Genomic DNA, 24,934 nt, shown 5'->3' on the forward strand with positions numbered 1-24,934 from the left:
AGGATTGGGGTAGTGCAGCCATCCTTGCTCTTCTTGACCACTTGGCAGCATTCAATACGATCAACCATGGTATACTTCTGGACCAGCTAGAGGGGTTGGGGGTGGATGGCACTGTATTGTGCTAGTTTTCCTCCTTCCTCCAGGGCTGGTTCCAGTCAGTGTTGTTTGGGGGAGCAAGAGGTCCTACCCTCAGCCACTCTTTTGCAGGGTCCTACAGGGTTTGGTACTCTCTCTCCTACTGTTTTCCATCTACATGAAACTGCTAGGTGAGGTCATCCATTGCCATGGGGTGAGGTATCATCAGTACACTGATGATACCCAGATTTATATCTCCACCTCTGGAGAATTAAGCAATGTTGTTGATGTCCTGTCCTGGTGTCTGAAGGCTGTAGAGGTCTGGATGGGGAACAACAGGCTTTGGCTCAATCCTAGTGAGTTTGGGTTTGGGGCCTGCTGGTTCCAAGAACTTACCATATTTGGTTCTGGATGGGGTGGCACTGCCCCAAATAGACCTGGTTCGCAGTCTGGGGTTTCTCCTGGACTCATGGCTCCTGCTCTGAGAGAAGGTGGCATTTGTGGTCAGGAAGGCCTCTGCACAGCTTTGCGTTGTGTACCAGTTGTACCCTTCCCTGGACCAGGAAACTACTCTGAGTCACTCATGCCCTGGTCACCTCCAAAATGGATTATTGTAATGTGGTCTTCATGGGGCTGCCCTTAAAGAGCATCTGGAAGCCTCAGCTGGTGCAGAATGCAGCAGCACGTGTACGTGCACTCCTTGTTCAGTGCTCACTACTCCACTGCTCTATGAGCTGCACTGGTTGCCAGTCTGCTTCCTATAAATAACCTAAAAAGCCCTACATGGCAGAGGATGGCAACCCTCAGCTACAAGAACCCTAACAACTGGTACCTCCACGAGTAAGAATATGTATTTTCCTGGGACCGTGCAGCTACAGTGTGAGCCCAGAAAAAATGCTGCCTTTTTAAGGTGGTTCCAACAGCTGCAGCAAGTAGCACCTTTCCCTCCAGCACCTTTTCAGGTCCAAATAGCTACATATCTCTAGTTATGTCATATAAAACTATCTTTTACTAGATTCATAGCTTTGCTAACAAGGCCCCCTCATTATACTGCTGGTTATGCTGCTTTATGGTTTGTAAAGTGAGTGTTTAATTTGGGATATTATGCTTATTCAATTTATTCTATTCCACAATTCAAATAAACTTTTTTTAAAATTACAGGGCACATTTTAGATGACCAAGAGCTCATTGACAATTTGCAGCAAACAAAAATTACCTCATCGGAGATTTTTCAGCGTGTTGCAGATTCAGCAGCAACAGAAGTCGCCATCGAGAGACTGCGTGAAGCCTACCTTCCTATAGCAACTCGTGGTGCTGTGCTCTACTTTGTAATATCAGACCTTGTACACATCAACCGTGTGTATCAGTTTTCACTGAACTGGTTTCAAAAGGTCTTTGTAGACTCCATGGATAATGTAAAGAGAAGTGGCATTTCTCTCAGTGACTCTATTTCTAGACCTAAAACAAGTCCAGTTAGGGAGCAAGGTGGAGAAACGTCATCAGAAAGTGACAGCGATATAGATCACTTCAAAATATATATTAATGATATCATTGAGATACTAACCAATCGTGTCTACAAGGTACTTAAATATTATAGTGCATAAATTATTTTCAGCCAATAGACTTATATATGTATTTGCAAAGAATAGCAAATGTTAATGGATTATATATATTTTTATTTTGCAGACAGTTTCTTCAGCTCTGTTCAGTAAAAATAAGCTATGCTTCGCTTTTCTACTGTGCATAGCAATCATGAAAAATAATTGTGGTGAAAATTTATTTGCTAATAAGCTTGGATTTATATCAGAGAATCAGTGGAATTTCTTCCTGTACTCTAGCAAGATAGCGAATATTATCCAGTCATCAATCTTTGATTATACTGGTAAACGAAAAACATTCCTATTTTCAGTAAATAAATGTGTAAAGTTAATAATGTGCTCTCAGTGACGTATGCTCATCATCCTTGAGTAAATATCATACATATAAATTATAGTTAGAATTGGCCATAGAAAACATTATAAGCTATCAACATACAATTTTTTTAAAAAATCTTTCCACTGAGCTAAGAAATTATTTTTAGATTTTATAGTGCTGTACCTGGTATTTTTGTAAACTATTATAAATTAGGATGAAAGTTGTCAAAGAAATATGAACACTGAGAAAAATTAATCAAAAATTTCCCAAACTTTTATCCATTTTTTTCTAATTCTGCATGCATTGATTAATAGTATAATTTTCTAAGTATAAGTGTCTGTTTGTCTATCTATCTCCAGCTGGACCAGCACCACTCTTGGGGGAAAAATAACACAAACAAGGGTTCTATAGAGCAGGCTGGAATTACTTTTCAGGAAGAAGGCCCTGCTTTTCTTTAGAAATACAGAAGACTTTACTAAAATGGCATCTGTCTTTCTAGCCTTAGTCCTACTATGTGACATGATTCAAGACAAGTGGAAAAGGGAAACAAAAAATAATTAAGCGAAAGATAACAAACTTTTATCTTTTTCTCTCTTCTCCTAAAAGTGATATTTCTCAGGTCAGATATCTATTCTTGCAGATGTTTCTTCCAAAGCATAAGCAGGTATATGCCAACGGTTTAGCTTTTCTGGCCAGACCCACTCCACCAGCCAAGAGGGCTGGTATAAATTCCTTTTCTCTTGCCTCTTAATTCTGTTATTTCCTTCTGGTTGCTTCATTATTTTCTCATCTCTTATAACAGTGGAGATAACCAGGTGTACCTGCTGTCTGTTCCCAGTTAGATTTCTGGCCTCTTCTGGATCAGAATCATAGCATTAGAAAGGCCATGTAGGCTTTCAAGACTGACCAACCCCCTGCTAGGTGCTGGAATCCAATTTTTTTTTTTTTTCTATTTAAAGAATACCTGACTCCCAACAACTCTGGGCATTAATTAAAGCATATCAGACAGGTAGCTATCTAGTCTTTGCTTGAACACATTGATGAAGGGTAGAAGGGAAACAACTCTCTTGGCAAATTGTTCCGCTATAGGATTGTTCTTATTTTTAGGAGGGTTTTTTTCCCTGATATTCAACTGGAATCTGTCTTCCAGTAACTTAAATCCATTGTTCCAGGTTCTGTCATTTGGAATGAAAGGAAAGCTATCTTGACCTACTTTCATGTGACATCCTTTCTGATATTTGAAGAGTGTTTGTCATACTTCTCTCAATAATCTTTTCTAAGGCTAAACATATCCAGCTCCTACAGCCATTCTTCACAGGAGTTCGTTTCTAATCTCCTTGTCAACTTCATTGCCCTCTTCTGATCTCATTCCAGTTTCTTTGACTCCTTCTTAAAATATGGTGCCAAGAACTGCCCACAGTTCTGAAGATGGGTTTTTGACCAAATAGAATAGACTGGAATAATTACTCCTCATAATGTTAATTCCTTGTAGGATTTTCTAGGGATTGGTATCTTGAAATCATGAGCAAAACGCTTTGCTGGACTTTTCCCTTCTGGCCTTGGCAAAGGTAGACAACACTGTCTGGTAATGTCACAAATTAGCATCCCTTTTTCTGGGTTGTCCTGATACAACTCAATTTTGCATGAACACATTATAAAGTGTAAGCATAATATATCTTAAAAAAAATAAAGTTACAAGTATTGTTAAAACATTAATATATGATATTATTGAAGAAATTAGGAGGAAAACTTTAAATCACTATAAATGTAGATGCATTTATGCGTTATTTTAACAAAGCAATCACATGCATGTCTAGGCAGAACTAAATTCCTCTTTGGTCAATGTGTCAGTGAAGTGCTTGACTAGGGTTGTATTGGCTTTTTGTTAAATTTTGGAGGCATTATCAAAGTCAACTATTAAAGTGCCAAGGGAGTATCCAGTCACAGCAGCCTGATCATGTCCTCATGGTGATTAAATCAAGTTAGGTGCTACCATGGGCTGTAGCTTTATTCCACAAGGGGGCTGATAGGAAGCCAGCAGAGGAATGTCTGGGCATCTTATATGTGCGTGTGTCATGTGCTGAAGAGAAATTATCTTTTATGAATCTTCAGAGTAAAGTGTTCCTTTAGGGAGGTTCTGAAACTGATGACAGTTTGTTCACATGTATTACTTTTAGCCACAACTTCTAGGATTGTGATCTGTCAGCTGACTGCCTCTCAGTTGGCTTTTCAACCCACTAGCCAGGATGGTCATGACAACACAGACGTCTAGCAGCCAAAACTAAATTATATCCAAAACACTGGGAGAGTCTCTGACAATTACATCTTTCCCCAGAAGCACAGGAGATTCTTGCTTCTATTCTAGAGCATTCACAGAGCGTATTATATGAAGTGCTGGGATTTTAACTTCTTTTAGCAGGCTACAAAAAAGTAGTGATAGTCTTAACTCTGAGAAACACACTCACTAAAACTTCCCCCATTAGAATTTGTAGCTGCTTGTTTCAGAGGCATCCCAGTTTTAGCACACATTTCTTTACTTGGCTTTAGTGATCTGCAGGAAAGAAAAACCACAAGCTTCCTATGTATCTGTGCTTTATTCATTAATGAAGCACAGGTAAGTGTTCACAGGAAGCTAGGCAACACTTTTTTTTTGCAAAATTTGTTTTTTATTATTTAATTTAAAACATCTTTTATTTTCAAAAAAAATTAAAACATCTTTTATTTTAAAAAAAATTAAACATCTTTTATTTTCAAAAAAGATAATGCCTATAGATGGACAGATAGTTACTACTATTGTACAACTGATGCTCAATATAACAAAAATTATAACCCAGTTGGTGTACTTTCTAGTCAGATGGCCGGTCTAACTAGAGACCAGAAGATCACAGAGGCTGCTAAAGCAGTGAACAGAAGAGAATTTGAGTCCCTCCAAAGCTCTAAGCACCCTTGTGTCAGATCTTTTATACATGTTTTTAGGGCTCTATTGTGTCTGCCTGCCTATTCCTGATTGGTCAAGATGTTTAAGGTATACTGCTACTTCAGACTGATCAAGGCATCCCAATTACATTATCCACTGTGCTTATCCTAGTCTTCTCACACTATCTGCAGTTTTCCAGGAATGCTGTCTTGATAAGGCATTTACTGTAGGTCCATCTTCTTGACTTCCAAGTCCTCCTCCTGGTCTCTATCAGCCCAGACCATTTCCTCTGATCCCTTTGCTGGGCTTTGATATACAGTAGTTTTTCTAAGCCATCATCCATATCTAGAGTTGCTTCTCACCTCAATTCCTAAATTTGCATAACAGTAAGTCACTTAGCTGACTGAGTAAAGAAGTAATATATTTAAGGCTCATAGGTGTTAACGCATTAGCTGAAGCCTAACCCGCAAATCCTTAATCTTTGTATCTTTGTCCAAATCCTCCATCTTTATTCCTCACTATCAAAGTATCAACAGCATTTCTAAGCAATGCAGTACAAATGTATAACTACTTGTGTATAATAGTTGTATCTCTCAGGTACAGTGACTGGAGGAAGGCAGAAGTTATTAAACAGGTCTCCTTGCAACCCCCATGAGATTTTCCCTTTTGTATTCTTATTGGATGCCTCACCAGGCTATCTTTCCACTGCTATGCACCTCCTGTCCTTCTCTCCCTGACTCTGATGCTGCTGTCATTCACCGACTGCATGGGTGAAATTCTCCTTGATCAACTCAAGCTGCCCTGGGTTCACATGAGCTCAGGACCAAGAAAAAAATGTGGCTGTCTGACTGCAGATTATTCCCCCCAACTCACTGACTACCTGTGACAAACTTGTGGCTGAAATTTTGGCAAGGTAGAGCTACTCCTGCTGGCCAGAAGCTGTGTTGGTGGCCAAAAAGTAGAAGGATTTTCCTCTCTTGTCAGAAAGGAATCCTCTCTGTTGATTGGCCAGACTTAACTTTAAGAATGAGGTGAAGTAACAAGAAAGGAGAGAGAGCTGTAGGGAATGTACAAATTATTGCTTTCTGTATGAAATAAGGTGCTTGTCATTCAGTAGTCACCAGTTTAACTTTTACAATTAGGACCAAATTCAATTAGAATAGAATTTCCAGGAAAACAGCAGGAAAGAGAAAGTGAGAAAAATGAAATGTCTTTGTTTTTCTGGACCCCCAAATAAATATTTTTCTTATATCCTTCCTCCCTCCCTCCCTCCTTCCCTCCCTCCCTCCCACTAATAATCAGAGACCTCCTTGTTAACAAATTTATAGCACATACCTGAGTTTAGTTCTTACTGAAAGTATATACTGTAAGATTGCAAACCCATGAATATAATTAAATGGCTAGGGGTGATTTTAGTCCTGCCTTCAAAGGAATTCTTCAACTGGAATCCTTAATAGAATATGTCTTTGTTCTCCATGATAACATTTTTGGACAAAAGAAAAAAAGTAAAATCAAAGTGGAATAATATTAATGGAATATTCTCCTATAGTATAAAAATCCATATAGCTAATTTAAAAAATACTTTCTTAGTTTTTGATCAAAATTAAGAATTTAATTATATTTATCTATTGGATGAAAATCAAAAACACTAGTATGTGTCCTAATTAAATGTTTCATATTATTTGATTAGGTTCGGGTGTATTTGAGAAAACTCCTCCATTCCACTGGATAAGTGAAATGATGTGGAAAGAATGCCAGTACATGAGTACTCACATGCCAGCATTCCGCCTATTGTGCAATTCTCTGTCTACATATTCTCAACAGTGGAAAGCTTTTCTAGATAGTGAGAATGTATATAATTTAATTAGTACAGGTTATAGACCATTATCAGCAAAGCAAGGTAACTGCTAAAATATAAAGATAAAAGAATCTTCATTGGATTATCCATTTTTAACTATATCTTATTAAAAATATACAATCCACTTGCCAAAAGAGTGGGAAGTATGTATTGGTTTAGTTTGCTTTGGGTGAGCAAGTAATGGAATTTGAAGGAAACTCTATTATATCTTACTTATAAACATGGAACAATGTATAAGACAAACTGGCATTTATATGAGGTAAATATCCAGATAGTCACTTGGACATTCACAGGTTTAGTAATCTGTTAATAATTGAATTTCCCTTTTGCTTTTGCCTCTTATCTTGGAATGAGTAGCTACTCAGCTCAAAGTGGGAAAGCTGCTTTGCGTCAGCTTTGGGCAGGGCACACTCAGTTTCTATCAGGTACATATATTTTAAATAAATAATTACATTTAAGCAATTTTTAAAAAAAATTCATGTCTCCTTTTTTTGTAAAATAAACATATCCCTAAATATAACACAACACTATAACAATTCAAATTACAGTACAATAATTCAAAAATTTAAAATATTTAGATTACTAAAATCAAGCAAGGTGAAATAATTTTAAAAATAGATTTTGAAGCCACTTTAAAATCATAGTCAAAGAAAAAGATTACATTGATTTTTAAAATAATTTTATTAAGTTTCAAACAAAGATAAAAGCTACAGAAAAACAAAAAACTACAAAGAAAAAAAAACTAAAAAAGTGTAGAAACACAAGAGAAATTTTTTCAAAATTACAAAAAGAGGCGACTTCCAACTTTTAACAACAAGGATATACGACAATTTTCCATAATCAATCCCTTATTCTATATTATACCAAAATCACATTATTTCTATAAATCATTCCATTGACACATTATAAAAATCACTAAATACAGTTGCTTCCTCCCCTTATATTAAAAGATATATATACTGTGTGTGTATGTGTGTGTATATATCTTAACTCCCCCCCACAAAGATAACTTTTATTTAATTATTTCCTTCCTACTACTATTCTATACATTCCTGTCTACCATAATAAAGATCAAACTAAAAAACATATAAATTGTCTGCCATTGTACTAGATAATACAATTTTAATAATCTTAATCATATTAAACCCAAACCCAGACATTTATTATGTATTATTATAACTTAATAATCTTAATCCAAATTGTTAAAGATAAATGAAATCAGCCAAACCCTAAAAGCAATCCAGATAAATATTCTTAAACCCTTATCCCACTTCAAAATAAACCAGAGCATTTACATATACCCACAATGCACACCAAGCTTTTTTATTAAAAAAATTGAACAGCCCAACTGCCCCCCTCAAAAACTTCTCTTCAGGAGAGCTCCCATACATAATATCCCCTTCTTTTCCATGGTGTTGCATCAGAAGATCAATTTCACTTATGGCTTGCAACTTGATCTCTCCCTTTAATTTCTTCAACTTGACTATCCAATCTTCATCCAGCATTTCAACAAGTCCCAATCTCACTCTTAAACAGACATTTCTATCACTGTTAAATTCCTCAGTTTCATCCACGACATCCCCAACCAGGTGACACATTTTAGACCTCATATTTTCCACAATGTCCTGAATGCCTTGCATAAAAACTTGGTAGGAATCAGAAAGAATCTATTTAAAATCTTGTTGGAAGTCAGAGAAAGTCTGTTTAAAATCCTCCATGTCTTTAGCAATAGATTATGGCGCCCCCTAGGAGCTTAACCAGTGAAAGTCGAAGATATGAAAGAATTCCAAAATGTGTTTACATAAGCGAAAGTGAGATATGCAGACAGTTCCCCAGGGAAAGTAGAAGCAGAAAACTGAAAGTTCAAAACAGCTGATTCAACATGTAGGAGAATGCTAATATCTTCAAATTTAGTACAAAAATAATAACAGGGAGGCAATTATTTACTCTCAATCCTCCTTAACATTTAGATGGAAAATGAAGTCCAAAACGTAAAAAGAATTTTTTAAAAAAATTGATCCCAAAAATAATGTTAAGCACCAAGAGAACCCACTTCTTCTTGCTGTAGAAAGCCTCTCTTAGGGTATGCGTACTTAAAAGAAATATAAATTGGGTGATTTAGAAATGGGGTGGCTGGTAGTCATAGTGTCCCTTTAAGGCTACAGCATGGCTTGGAAATGGCAATGTCCCAGCCTCCTAGCTGCTCTTACCAATCAAGCGCAAACACTATTTCCGATCTTCTGGCTGCAAGCAGCCATCCAGAGGACAGATGGGATGATTCCAGGTGTTTTCCTTTTTCCAGAAAAACACTCCTGAGCTTCAGGAAAAACCTGCCTGAGTCCAAAAAAATCTGCCGCATTTTCAGTTCTGCCCACAGAGCCTGCGGGCACAGCTGTTCAGTCTGCCATGTTCCCACCAGAATTCAAAAAGATCATACTGTTTGATCATCTGAACGCAAGAGGTCAGTTGAATAGCTACAGGGCAGTACTTAGGCAAAGGCCCAAATCTTAGGCAGGAATTGCTACCATGTTTTCCCACATAAAGCATGTGAAGTGCTCCAAAACAGAAGTTGCATATTGATGGGAAACAACAATTCAGTGACAAGTGAGTAGGAGGACGACAGGGAAAAGTTTATTCAGCAACAATTGTTTGACCTGTCTTACAGGACCAGATATCAAAATGGGATGGTCAAAGAACTTATAAATATGCATAATAAACATTTCTTATTAGTTTAATGTATGTTTTTGCCTGATATGATTAAACTTTACATTTTTGCACATATCAAGGCCTTTTGTTCCCTATATGTTCTTTTAAAGCACTGATTGGTCACTTCTCCCTCCTAGAACATTCTGACATGCATACTGATTTATTATCTTGGTTTTTTTGTGTATGACCTTTAGAAATAATGGAGAAGGGCATCTTATTTGTTTCCATAATACACCTGGGAAGTTTAATTACAATAACAAGGTTCATAATACTGGAAAAGGTATCAGTTTGTTACAATGTTTGTATAGTATAATTGTTTAACTTATTTCAGAATTTCAGTAATTATTCAATAATTATTTTAATCTGTTAGCAGACTCACAATCACACGTAGCAAGAGGAAGTGAAGATAAGGAGAGTATACCTTTAATTTTTCCTTGGGAGAAGCTCTCTCCATTTGAAAGACTTACCTTGGCAAGTAATTGAAGTATCATTAGTTAAAACTATTTTTGGCATCTAGAAAGGCCATGCTTCTAGCTGATTTGGAAGATATCTAACATTTAATGATATTGGCAAACAAAATTCAGAAATTGTATTGCATTGGGGCAGCCAAATATTTTTGCTCTGGGGCTACACTATCATCTCTTGCACTCTCTGAGGAGGCATGGTTGATGACCTTGTGACATCTCAGGTGGGGGAAGAGATGAATTTTTTAGATCTTTTGCTAGTTGTTTTCATGGCTGAAAAGAGGGCTAAGGGAGGGGCAAAAATTACATATTTGTATTTCTCTGCTAGGCAAGACCTAGAACTAAATATCACAATACCAGGGAAAATCTGATGGACTTTTTAAAAAGCATGAATAGGCTATCATTGCCATTTTTATTTTCGGTAGATAAAAGTTCTTCGTTCAGAAATGTTAATCCGTGCAGTACGAGGCTTTGTAACTGAGATGTTAGGAGCTAAGTATCTTCAGACTGGAGGAATTAATTTAAAAAGAATGTATGAAGAATCTGATTCTACAACTCCACTAATTCTCATCCATACTCATGGTAAGCATTTCATAGAGTATATGTGTGCCTCTGTGTATATGTGTATATATGTATTGGTTTGTAAATTATTCTCTATATGTGCAAACAATACATTGATAATCTAACTAAAGCTACTTATTACTGACTTCTAATCAAGATCAGCATATCCTGATCGTTTCCACCTGTCCTATCCAATCCAGCAGGATAGGCGTGCTGCGGGTACCATTGGCCAAGGAGTATCTGCTGGTGGGGCCCTGTAGGAGAGCCATTTCTGCCATGGTGCCCATCCTTTGCAATATCAGCCCTCTGGAGATTAGGTTGGCCTCAATCCTGCTGGTCTTTTGCAAGGCCTTGAAGACCTGGTTCTGTATGTGCCTGATGAAGCCTGTCTCCTGGCTATGCTGAGGGCTTTCTATGCTTCTCCAGTTGCTGTGTGTTTTATTTTCATTTTATTTTGTATTTATATATATTTTTATTCATTTTAGTATTGTGAGCCACCCAGAGTCACATACTTCAGATGAGCGGCCATATAAATTGATTAAATAAATAAATAAATAAATCCTATAGTATTATCCTGATAATGTTTAATTAGAAAATCAATCCCTGGTAACTGTAATCATTATGATTGCTTGGATCCTACCCAAGGCAGTCTTGCCACCATATTCCTGCACCTCAGACCATAACCTCAGACATGAATGGGAGATATAGAATATATAAAATATATTGACTGGAAGTTAGTGGATATCCAGTGAACATCCATGTATATGTTCTACCACCTGCATCCAACAAAGTTACTACAGCAGTTTGAGGATAGTCAAAATGAATTGTTAGATTATCCACCAATAATCTATTAATATCAGAAATTTTGAGTATTTTCATAAAACCAGATTGTGCAAGATCATGTTAGGACTTATGTGTAAAGTTGCACTCAGAATTGATGTATCCTGTCCGCATTTAACAAGAATATCAGGCAATATTTTGCACCATTTGTGAAGGTCCTTTCCTGTTTTCAAAAGAGCCTTTATAGATGCTTCATAAAATGGTAAGGGGAGAGCCTATTTGTCAGAAGATTAATTGTGTATCTCTAGCAATGTAAAGCCAAGCTTTCTTTATCTCCTTTAGCGAGAGAGAGTGAGCTTGCCATCTTTTTCCTTTATTTTTTATGTTTTATTGATTTTACTGTAATTTCTTTATTGGATTGTTGTGACCCTCCCAGAGTTGTTAAGAGTCAGGCAGCATACAAGTTTAATTCATCATCATCATCATCATCACATTATGATCAGATGTTATAACAGCAGAATTACAGAATAGTTCTCAACCCAATTCACTATGGACTGAAATAATAAAATCAAAGGTGAACATGTGCTGTGAAAAGTTGAAAAAAAGTATAATCTTATCAAGTCAGATTTAATTGTCTCTATATACCAATGATACTAAGTTCCTGAATGTAAGCATGGGGGATATTCCAGCTCTGTACTTGATTTTTCTTAGAAAGTGTATTATGATCTATGGAAGGGTCCAACACTTATTTAAAATCCTAGGTGGTCTACTTGTTGACTAAAACATTTAGCAAAACACCTTACAGAATGTCTGTTTTATATGTGGCTGGATCATAGATATTAATAAAAGCCACCTATCAACATTTATAAGAAATAAAATTACGTACAGGTAGTCCTCCACTTACGACCACAACTGGGACCAGAACTTCTGTTGCTAAGCAAGGTGATCATTAAGTGAGTCATGCCTGATTTTACAATCTTTTTTGCTGTGGTGTTTAAGCAAATCACTGCGGTCGTGGGCATTAAGCGAATCTGACTTCCTCCATTTGCTTGTCAGCTGGGAAGGTCACAAATGGTGATCACATGACCCTGGGATGCTGCAACCATCATACATTCATCTTCCTTTATTTTATAGGGAATAAATGTTTAATAATTACTTTATTAAATAATATTTCTAATATTACTAGTTTATGTGTAAGTTTTTTCTGTACACCTTTATTTCTGAACAACATGTAAAATGGATAACGAATACAGAAGAATGGCAGTTACTTTCATTTCAAAACCATTTAATCAAGAGATTTTTACAGTATTATAGAAATGGTGTGACATAATTATAGTGGAAAAAGTGCAGTAACTTGTTGGCACTCCTCCTTTCACAAAACTATGAAAGTGCAGGAATCCTGTGTTCGTTCCACATGGTTCTCTTCTAGCATAAAATACTATATTACATCTTTTGTCATTCTGTTATAACACAGATATAAATCATTTCACTGGCACAATGTATCAGAATAACATGGTTCTAAATAAATGTATTTTGGGATGAAATAATAAACCAGTAATCTTTTATGTATTATATAGGGGTAGACATTGCAGCAGTTGTCTTACGCTTTGCCCAGGAAATAAAAGGAAGTGCTCAACATGTGGCAATGATATCTCTGGGACATGGCCAAGGCAGCAAAGCTGAAGAATTGATATATAAAGCACAAATACTGAGTGAACAGTGGGCATTCCTTCAGAATTGTCATCTTGCAACTTCATTTATGCCCAGATTGTGCAAAATTGTTCATTCGTAAGCACTATTTTAATTTCTTTGTATATGTGATTTATTATCAGATGGTGAGGAATCAGAATAGGCTAAGTTTAGTGTACTGTTGTATTCTTGGCACTCTCTAAGCTTGGTTGTTTTCCTATAGATGTTTCATTACCAGACTAAGGAACATCATCAGTGTGAGAGAGAGTGGGGTTTGCAGACTGTTTATATATAGTAGCTTGCCCTGCCAGTCTTGGGGGGGGGGGGGTGGCTTCCCAGATGAAACTGTGTCTGGGTCTGTCCATGTGTTTCAGGGTTAAGTTTTCATCATCTCTTTTGACCACCAGTTGGTGTTTGTGGAAGCAGTTTGCCAGTCTGCTAACTGTCTGTCCAACATACTGGTGGTTACAGTCTTTACATTGTATGTTGTAGATGACTCCTCCTCCTCCTCTGTAATTTGGTTTTCTTAAGATGTTTTGGAGGGATTATCCTTTGCCATCCATTCCTCTACTGATGAAGATATCCAGGAAGAGTATTGTGCTGCTGCCAGTACAATCCACAGAAAGGATAATGCTCCTGTACATCAAAAACATCTCTGCATCAACCAACAGACTACTACAATTACAAGGCAACAACAAAATCCCCCCAAACATCTTAGCAAACTGAAAGACTGATGATGTTACTTAGCCTAAAATGAAACATCTGCAAGAAAATAACCAAGCTCAGAGACCACCAAGAACCCAACAATTCAGCCCTGAGCTACGTGCACTCTATTGTACTCTTAATGTACATTATTTTCTGTGAGAATAAAATGTTAGGTGAATCTTGTTGAAACCTCATAGACATTCTGTTTCATAAAAAGAGATACAACAATTCTGTGTTTAGAATAACTATTATAGTGAGATGTATTCAACAGTCATTGCTGTCCCTCTTTTATGTTTGAAGGTGTCTGGCTTTCTATAGTTGGCCTCCAATTGTTTTGAGCTGACATGCACAAAATTAAATCACTGGTAGAAGGTATTTTGATAATCACTTAATTATCACATAACAGTGTGCTGAGAATTTTCTCTACTTGGATTTCAAAAAGGAATATAGTGGGGAGAAATAACAGCGTTACATCCACTCCTTATTTAGTGGCTACCTCATTTAGTGACTGTTCACAAATATGACATAATTTAAAAAAATCATTTTCCAACCAATGCGTCCACCTACAACCAAATTTTGTGCACCCAACAACACACACTGGAGTAAAAGTAACGCTGGTGTTGCTGCAGATGATAACTTTATCTGAATAAGATGGCAGCAACCAGTGATCTTCGCAATATCTCTCTCTCTCAGTCACATGTTCACTTAGCAACCATTTCGCTTCTGCTTTAAGGAAAGGATTGCGGTCGCTAAACAAGGAGAGAGTGTATTCAAGAGTGGCTGACCATATGAGAGTTCTCATATTTTATAATATCTTTCCTGGGATGCTATATTTTGCCAGAAGTTGCCTCATTCCAATGTCCTCTAATTCTCATTAGCATTCATTCTGATATTTTACACTGGCCAATATAGAAATAATTTTGCAGCTGGGGCCACAGACACCAACATTATTGCTGATGACCAAAATACCTTTATAGTTTCTCCAGACACTTTTATTACCTGACATATGATTATGTTAAGAAAACTAATGCCATTTGCTTTTGAGAATTGGCCCCAAGACCAAGTTTTAAGTATTACACCACTGACTATGAAATCTGCCTGTACTGACTTGGAGATAAGTAGCAGAGACATGTGCATTTGTGAAAAACTAATCCATTTTGCTGTCAGCTTCACCCATGAAAATTTCTGCTCTCCAGATTTTTAATAAAGTATCTGGACATAAATTTGCTTATCAGTTGAGAGGCAATTGAGGTTATATTTACCTTTGAAAATGTACAAAATGTCTTTTTCTTTTTCCTTTTTTTTTTTAAACAAAAATCTCCTGTGTGCTTGTAAACTCTGGAAAGGCTGTTCGTAGCTTGCAGCAGTTTCTAGAATGACCATGTATGAGGAGAGCTGTGTTAATCTATGCCAGCAAAATCAGGAGAAGTCTGGTAGCAGCTTTTCCAACCAACCCATTTTAATAAAAGGCCTCAGCTTTTATGACCTGCAGTTCACTTCATCAGATCCATAGAGTGGCTAGATCAGGGTTTCTCAACCATGGTTCCGTGGAGCCCTAGGGTTCTGTGAGAGATCACTAGGGGTTCCCTGAGAGAACACGATTTATTTAAAAAATTATTTCAAATTCAGGCAACTTCACATTAGAAAGGTAAGGTTCATTCTTTATTTTTAGTTTAAGAACAGTGAGTTTTTAAACATTACAACTGTTATGTCGATGAAGATTCTCAGTCATCCAGGTGGAATTGTCTGTAGGTTGAGTCATGGCAACTGGGTTTCTTTCTTTTTGGTTGAAACGTTTCGCTGCTTGTCCAAGCAGCTTCTTCAGTCTGGGCAAAGGTTGGTAAGGGGACCCCATATATGTCTTCCAGGGTGGCTGCATTGTCCCTGCACCTGAATGGCTTGTTAATTGTGCCATAGCTTGTTAATTGTGCCATTAATTGTGCCATTAATTGTGCCATCAATTGTTAATTGATAAGTTATAGAGTTAAAGTCTCATTCTTCCAAAGCAGTTGTTTTGAGGTCTGCTATAAAGTATCCTGAGTGGCTGAAATGCTCTGATACTTTATCCTTATTTTGAGTTTTGATGTTACATTTGTGTCCATTAATTCTTTTGTGCAAAGATTGTTCCATTTGTCTTACATAGAATCCAAAGGGGCATTGCTGGTAATTTATGGCCTACATCACAACAGAGGAAGAGCATATGAGGCACCTCTGATCTTGTGTGTGTGTGTGTTGGGGCCTGTGAGGGTACTGTTTGTATTAATATGGGGGCAAAGTAAACATCTGGGTTTGTTGCAGGGTCTGGTTTCCATATTAGCATCATTGTCCTGTTGTTGCTTGTTGCATATGCCTCTCTGGATTCTAGATAGGACAAATGGGAAAAGTTTGTCACAAAAGATGCTACCAGACTCCTTCTAATAGAATGACCATGCATCTCAGAATATGCTGCAAAAAAACCATGGCCTCTACCAAGTGCTTCACACTTTGTTGTGAGTACACAGGACATTTTGTTGTGAAATGAGAAGAAAGAGAAAAGCAAAAGCTGTGGCTTTCTGGCTCATTTTCAGAAATGAGATCAGATTTCTTTCTGGGTATCATCCCTGCTACCTACCATCCTGCCATGGATACATTGGCAGAAGAAACCCACATCTGAACCAAGCAGGATATGTGGCAAAATCTTTTTTATATCCTTAAATAATAACTATAAAGAGACAATGAAATATCTATCCCTAAAGTATTATTGTGGGACAGCAATAATGTTAATATTATTTCTTGTTATCTTTTGTGTATATTTTTTGTAAAGTAGAATTGACAATTCTGTTTCAAGTAATAACGTTGTTATAAAAATGATTCTTTCCATAGCTTTATCCTACCTGACACAAATATAAACCCAGGGTTTAGACTATGGTTAAGTTCAACACCAGATACTTCTTTACCCATACCTATCTTGAGAAGAGGGCTAAAGGTAAGGTTTCAAATAATCAGAGAGATTATTCAATAGTTTGTATAATTACTAATTCAGACCATTCTTTTTCCAAAGCAAGAAAAAAGCATATACTATGAGCTGAGCAACTGTAAATAAATTAACAGATAATGATAATGATAATGTAATGATAAATAAGTAACCAAACATTGACTGAATCCTGTTGCATTAAGTGGAAATTGGGTGTTTGTGCCTGCCCCAAAATTACATCTACATGGAGCAAGATTAATTGATTTTAACAAACTTAGGGTAGATAGTAAGAAAGGTTACCTTGTTGGAGATATGCAAGAATTGTTGCCAAGGCTAAGGGGGCTGAAGAAGTCCAGATGAGATAGCATTCAGAAGCAGCTGAGACAGACAGCTCCCTAATTCATTGAACTTTAAGAAGGAGGAGGAGGTGCAGGACAATCAGACTTACAAGAGTCTCAAAAAAAGTTGTTTTAGCCTTCCTGTAGAATAGATTTCCTGATCTGGACTACCTAGTGTTTCATAACACTTTCTTACACTGATATATGTGATATATGTTTATGATTACAGTATGAGATAGATGATAGATGATAGATAGATAGATAGATAGATAGATAGATAGATAGATAGATAGATAGATAGATAGATAGATAGATAGATAGATAGATGATAGGATACATAGATGATAGATGATAGATGATAGATGATGGATGGATGGGTGAATGGATTTAGATAAATAGATTGCTGTGTGTTTATTTGTTTTATTGATAAATTCCCTGCAAAAATTTTATTCATAAACTGTTTACTTATTTCCCCAAGGTAGTAATAGAGACTCCACAAGGACTAAAAGGAATATTACTTCAAACTTTTGGATTAGGTGACACTGGTGTAGTAACAGAAGCTATATTTAATAAGACCAAGTGCGGGCCATCATGGAAAACACTGTTATTTAGCCTATGTTTCTTCAATGCTGTCATTCATGAACGAAAGAAATATGGAGTTTTGGGCTGGAACATTCCATATGAATTTAATTCTTCAGATCTAGAGGCAAGAGGAAATGTCCCATAAAATTATGTTTGCAAATAAAAATGTATTTTTGTGGGATCTATGTCACTATTGATGCTCTTTCAACTGACTCTCCTCCTTTGTTAGTATATTCAAATGTTTTTTTCTAATCCATTAATTCACACTAGGTTATTCTGATTTACTTTTGCCTATTTAATATAACTTGTATTTAACTTTGAATTGTAAGGTTGGAGGCAGGATTTTTGTTATTTTTAGTTTTTCAATTAGGAGAATTATATAGAATTAAATAGTTGTGGCAATGATTACCAGGCTATCAATACCCCCCACAATGCCATAGATATAGAAATTACGTTCTAGATATGTGTGATACATACAAAGATACCTCTCTGACACAGATGTAGCCGCCTCCTCCTCATTTATTTGATAGATTTATATCCTGGCTTTCCTCCAGCATTTTTTCCCCATTTTTCCCCTAATAACAACAAGTCTGTGAAGTAGATAGGGCTGAGAAAAAATGACTACCCAAAGCTCCCATGGATTTATAGGGGATGGACTTGCATCTAGGTCTGTCTGATCCTAATTCAACCCCTGGCTCCATTTTTGCCAGGTGGTATACTAATCTGTGTATGCATGCTCACAGGTGTAAATGGATTGAAATGTGAAGCTGATAGGAAATGTTACAAATTGGGCTTAAAAGAGTGATAATTAGGGTGATGAGTCAAAATATCTAAAGCTGACTTTTGGGTGAAACTTAGTTATAGGCTGGTGCAACTGAATTTGATTGGATCCTTCTGAGAACTAGCCCCCCACAAAGTGAAAATATTTCTAATATTCAGCTATAACAGGAATTGTGAGTACAGCGACGTATACAGAAAACAGAATCACAGAGTTGGAAGGTCATCCAGTCCACCCCCTGCACGTTGCAGGTTCGCTACCCCATCCCTGATAGGTGACTATTCAGCCTCTGTTAGAAAACATCCAGTGAAAGGGAGGAAGCCACTCCATACAGTAATCCATTCCACTGATTGGTAGTTCTTACTGTCAAGAAGTTCTTCCTCATGTCTAATCTGCATCTACAATCTTGAAGTTTCATCCCATTAGTTCTAGTTTTACCCCTTGGAGCAAGTTAGAATAAGTCTGAACCTCCTACAAGGTGACAGCTGTTCAGATATTTGAAGATAGCTATCATGTCCCCTCTCAACCTTCTCTTCTGCAAGCTAAACATACCTAGGTCTTTTAACCATTCCTCATAGGACTTGGTTTCCAGTCTTTTCACCATCTTGGTAGCCATTCTCTGAACTTGCTCCAGTTTATCAATGTCTTTCTTAAGTATGGGTGTGCAGAACTGAGTGCAATACTGCAAGTGAGGCCTGACAACAGCAGAATACAGCAAGATACTGTAATTACTTCCTGTGATCTGGAATCTGTATTCCTCTAGATGCTCTTCAAGATACCACTGGCCTTCTTTGCAACTGTATTATACTGTTGGGACATGTTCAGCTTGTGATCCACTAATATACTCAAGTCCTTCTCACATGTGCTGCTCTTCAGCTAGGTATTCCCCATTCTGTACATGTTTCTTTCATTTTCTTACCTAGATGCATGACTTTACATTTCTCCCTGTTAAACTTCAATATATTTGTTTTTGCCCACTGTTCTAGCCTTTTTGAATTTTTTCTCTCTCCTCCCAAGTATTAGCCACATCTCCTAGCTTTGTATCATCTGCAGATTTGGTAAGCATTCTCTCAACTCCCACATCCATATGATTTATAAAAATGTTGAACAGTACTGAGGCTAGGACAGAGCTGTATGGCACCCCACTGAAGATGTATCTCCAGGTTGGAGACTTCTGGTGGGGACATGGCTGACTGTCCGTGAGTTCCGCGGATAGAACTGACAGCAACGTGTTTTTTTTTTCTGAGGCATGGGCAGGTTTTTTCCCGAAGCCCAGAGCATTTTCATGGACAAAGAAAATGCTCAGAATCATCCCATCAGTCCTCTGGAACGGCGACTTGCAGCCTGAGAATCGCAAACAGTGTTCATGCCGATCAGGTAAGAGTTGCCGGGTGTTAGGATGGAGGCTGAGTCAGAAAATGAAGAAGACAGTTTATTGCTGACCCAAACCATGGAAAACCAAGAGGAGAAAGGAGAACAACTGATTGTCAAAGGGTGAGAGTTGAGCTCACCACCACCAATCAGCATCCAAGATAGATGTGCTGACAGGAGGACTGCGCAACGGAAGGTCCGATTGGCTCTCAAACATCAACGGCACGAGAACCTAATATATAAAAGGCGCCGAAAGACAGAGGGGGTCACTGGAGACAACCTCTCCTACCAGCAGCCATAGCCTTCCAAGATTATAGAAGTCTATCCTTCAGAGTCAGACGCCAAGCCAGAACTCTTGCCTCCATCTCAGCCGACCTCAGAGCCTACCTCAGCCGTTGAACCTCCATCCCTTCCTGACAGTGCAACAATCTTTGATTCAATTTCCTTCCTCAAGCCGCGCCCTCAACCACCGGCAAATCCTGCCCCATCAGCGCTTCCCCAATTCTCTCCTCCTTCCTTGCCACAAAACCTTTTCCCTCAGAACTCTTCCTTCCTACCATCAAGCCTTCAACCATCAGAACCTCCTCCCTCTTCATCACTCCTTCACCCTCCGGACTCTTCAGCCCCACCATCAAGCCTTCAAGTGACCAAACCTTCTCCCTCAGTGTCACCCCTTCACCCTCTGGACTCTCCTGCTTCACCATCAAGCCTTCATCCATTAGAATTTTTTACCTTGTTGCTGCTCCTTCAACCTCTGGACTCTCCTGCTTCACCATGAAGCTTTCAGCTGTTAGAACCACCTGCCTTACCACCTTACATCTCCAAGCCCTCAATCGTCTGAATTCTCTGCCTTATTGCCAAGCCCCAACCTGACTGTATTCCTGTCTTGTCACCACATATCCTTCCTTCCACATCCCCTGCCTTCTCGCTGAGATCCCCATCACCCGAACCTTCTGCCTCTTTTCTGTATAGTTCTAACCCTTCTAACTCAACTCAGATCCCTCTTCTTTAAAAAAAAACCTCTATATCACTGCTGTTTCTTTAATTCTCAGAAACTCCTTTTTCATTATCACAACCCAAATTCAATAATTTTAAAATTATTGTGTTCTTTAGTTATTAGGTCTCCTGCTTCTATATCAGCCTCCATTCCTTTCCAGCCTCCGTGGTATTGTGTTGTAACTTCTGACCCTTCATCCTGCTGGATCCTCATCTGGTTTCTGAGATCATTCCCATTGAGTCCTGTTTGTCATCACACCTCTGTCTAGAATCTTTCTGCTTGCCATGCTATTTTGGATCCTGCTGTTTCTTCTCATCAATAACCTTTGTTGGAACCTTGTTGTAAAATATTATTTAATTTCTTGCCATAAATAAAGTCTTTTTAAAACTAAGTAATTGCTTGGTCTGTCAAAAAGGACACCGGGAGGCTAGGACGTCGTCATCATTTCCAAGATGCACTGTAGCCTTAAGGGACACTAGGTTGAGCCACCCCATTTATTTATTTATTTAGTTAGTTAGTTATGTACCCTAAGAGAGACTTTCTACAGCAAGGAGAAACAATCTCTCTTGGTGCTCATTGTTATTTCTGGGATTAATTTTCAAAAATCTTTTAAAGCTTTGGCTTGTTTTCCCATTTGGATATTGAGGGGGATTGAAAATAAATAATTGTCTCCTTGCTATTATTTTTATATTGAAATTGAAGGACTTAACATTTTCCTACACAATGAATCTGCTGTTTCGAATCTTCAGTTTTCTGTTCACTTTCTCTGAGAGCTGCTTGTTAGCATACTTTCTCCTGTTTCAACAACTTTTGGAGATCTTCTATTAACTCATTAACTCCTATGTCTGCCAGTCAAGTATCTAGGGGGTGCCATAATCTACTGCCTGAAACATGGAGGATTTCAAGGAGACTTTCCCAGAGTTCCATTGTGAGCTTCGCTGTGAGTTTAAACAGATATTTAAACAGATCTTTCATGATACCTGTCAAACTATTCTGCAAGCTATTCAGGATATTGCAGAAAATATCAGCTTTAAAATGTTTCATCTGGATGAGGAGGTTGTGGAAGAAGTTGATTCTAATGAAGAAGGGGATGTTTTTACCAACAGCGAAATTGAAGCTCTTGTACCAGATGACCAGATTTTGGTGTTGAAGGAGTTAAAAGAACAGACTGAATTGCAAATCACAGATGCAGTTGTGTTTTTGATGGAATGTTACAGGAAAGAAGAGACTCTGTTCTGTGGGAGGTTTTTTTCTTTTACTGAAAAGTCTGGGTTTCCAGGGGGGTGGGGGTGGCAGTTGGGCTGTTCGATTTCTGTATGAAAAATGTCTTGTGTGTAATATAGAGATATCTAAATGTTTTGGTTTATTTTGAGATGGGGTAGAGAATTAAGAATGTTTATTTGGATTGATATTAAGGCTTGTATAATTTTATCTTTCTTTAATGATTTGGATTAAGATTTACTGGATTGCTTTTAGATTTGTTTGATTTTTAAGATTTATAAGATATAATATTTGCTTGGTTTTAGGTTTAATAGGGTTAAGATTGTTATAGTATTATTAATTATAAAAGTAAACAATTTAAATGTTTTTATAATTTGATTTCTATTATAGTGGACAGAAATATATAGAATACTGGTAGGAAGGAAAAAATTAAATAAATGTTGTTTTGTGGGGGAGTTTATTTGGAGGTTTATATATTTCTTTTTCTTTTAATATAAAGGGAAGGAGCAATTGTGTTTAGTGATTTTTACAATGTGCTAATAGAATGATTTATAGAAATAATGTGATCTTGGTTTGATATGGAGTAAGGGATTGATTATATAAATTGCTGTATATTCTTATTGTTGAAAGTTGGAAATCTCCTCTTTATGTAATCTTCAAAATTCTTTTTTCTTGTGTTCTACACTCATTTAGTTTTTTTTCTTTTCTTTTTGTAGTTTTTTGCTTTTTTGTAGTTTTCCTCTTTGTTTCAAACTTAATAAAATTCTTATTGAAAAGAGATGTATCTCCAAGTTGATTTAATGACACTTATAAATACCCATTGAGTACAATCCTTGAGCCAACTCTGGATCCACCTGTTGAGTAGTCTAACCCATATTTGATCATTTTGTTAATAAGTATACTATGATAGCTTTGTCAAAAGCTTTTCTGAAGTCACAATATAGCATGTCTACAGCATTTTCCCAATCAGCCAAGCTAGTAATTCTATCATAAAATAAGATCTTTTTTTAAATAATATTTTTATTCAAAGTTTTAACCACAATAATAAAAGATAATACAAACTAAAAAGAAAAACTGAAAGGGAATAAAAGATGCAAGAAAGCAAAAAAGAAAGAGAAAAGAGAAAGAGAACAAAAAACCCTAAGAAAGCAACTTCCCACTCTCATCATGACAAGTATAAACAGTTTCACTATCTCTTCACCACCTCTTAATTAACAGATATAAATCTGTTATCTCTTCATCCCATAACTTCATCCTAAAAAGCCCAAACAGAGCCCTAAAATAATAACATTAGTTAACAAATATAAAACTCATCATTTCATACCTCAGCTCTTAACTGTAAGCAAATCCAATACACGTTTTTTCTAGTCCAAATGTCAGCAAGTCCAGAAAGAACCACACAAAATAACATGTCCCATTTTAACCCTGATCAAATAAGCCAACTTTATATTCCTTCTTTTTGCATAAAACAATCTTGCTCTTTAATCCACCCTCCAAAGACTGCTGCCTTGCAGTCTTCTCGTGAGGAACAACCATATGGAGCACAATGTGGGCAATCTCTCATTCTCTCTCCAGAGAAGGTTGAAGGAACTAATCTGCTCTTGTTCTTAGCCACAATTGTCTTCAGTTCTCCATTTCTTCCCCAGAAGTCTCCTATCATAAAGTAGGATCAAGTTAGTCTGGCATGATTTGTTCAGTATAAATCCATGTTGGCTCCTTTTAATTAATGAATTCTTATCTAAGTGCTCACAGACATGCTGTTTGATAATCTGCTCTTCTTTATATAAGGACACATCTAAAAGTCTAGTCATACTTAATATGCTTTGATTTTTTTTCCTTTTAAAATATCACACTCTCATTTCTAGTTATTAATTGCTTTGGAAACATTACTAAGTTTCAAAAATGATTTCTCAGAGCATTCATAAAAGTTTTGTGTGAGAACCATAAATCCAAAGCTCTATTCAATTTATTCAACTAATTATAGATTCTTTGAATTCTAGACCTTACCTCCAGGTTTTTAAAAGTTGATCTTTTCTGATGGTAACCTTTTCTTTTTCAGATTTCTATAAAAATGTTGGAAATACTTCTTGAGAAGCACCAAAAGATTCCTTGGTCAGCACTGCATTATTTGACTGGAGAAGTAACATATGGAGGCCATGTAACAGATAACTGGGATCATCGATGCTTGCTTAGCATTTTGGATAATTTTTATAATCCTTCTGTATTGCAAGAAGGTTTTGTTTATACTGCTGATGGGGTATGAGAACTATTTTTCATTATTATGCTGTTTTAATAATCAGAATTTACAATTGAGTGGAGAGCCAGTTTGGTGTAGTGGTTAAAGCATCAGGCTAGAAACCCAGAGACCGTGAGTTCTAGTCCCCCCTTAGGCACCAAGCCAGCTGGGTGACCTTGGGCCAGTCACTCTCTCTCAGCCTTAGGAAGAAGGCAATGGCAAACCACTTCTGAAAAAAACCTTGCCAAGAAAACTGCAGGGATTTGTCCAGGCAGTCTCCAAGAATCAGACATGATTGAACAATTTTTTTAAAAAAGCAATTGAGTGAGTAGGTTTACTCTGAAGGAGGTTTATTCTGAAGTAAAGAGTATACTTTACACTGAAGGGTAAAGAGAGTCATAAAGTAATCTTCAAAAGTTTGCATTATTTATTTGAGTTATCCTGCATTTATTTTTTGTCAGCTCAAGGCAGTGTATAATGCTCCCACTTCCTATTTTTCTCACAAACACAACCCTGTGAGTGGGTTGAGCTAAGAGAGTGACTGGCCCAAAGTAACCCAGCTGGCTTTCATGCCCAAGGAAGGACTAGAACTTACAGTCTTCTGGTTTCTAGTCCAGCACCTTAGCTACTATACCAGACTGGCACTTATTTGTAAGGTAGCTGTGCAGAAGATAGAGGACAAATCAAAAAGTAGACATTGGGAAGACAATTTTCAGCTAAATGTTATAAGAAATTTCCCAGAAGTCTGAATTTTTCAACAATGGAATATTGTGTTTCAGGAGAGGTGGG

At 37.1% G+C, this 24,934-nt stretch overlaps 1 protein-coding gene across 1 annotated transcript in view; it reads left to right on the top strand.

The window, feature by feature from the left end:
- Positions 1 to 24,934, top strand: part of DNAH14 (dynein axonemal heavy chain 14) — a 292,199-nt gene that overhangs the window by 235,154 nt on the left and 32,111 nt on the right. The window contains 9 exon segments of the mRNA XM_063289142.1: positions 1,237 to 1,673; positions 1,720 to 1,957; positions 6,597 to 6,806; positions 9,844 to 9,941; positions 10,360 to 10,516; positions 12,853 to 13,063; positions 16,532 to 16,634; positions 17,439 to 17,666; positions 23,969 to 24,166. Coding sequence (XP_063145212.1) covers positions 1,237 to 1,673; positions 1,720 to 1,957; positions 6,597 to 6,806; positions 9,844 to 9,941; positions 10,360 to 10,516; positions 12,853 to 13,063; positions 16,532 to 16,634; positions 17,439 to 17,666; positions 23,969 to 24,166 — 1,880 coding nt within the window.

This window comes from Candoia aspera, chromosome 1 (genome assembly GCF_035149785.1).
Source record: "Candoia aspera isolate rCanAsp1 chromosome 1, rCanAsp1.hap2, whole genome shotgun sequence".
Classification (NCBI taxonomy): domain Eukaryota; kingdom Metazoa; phylum Chordata; class Lepidosauria; order Squamata; family Boidae; genus Candoia; species Candoia aspera.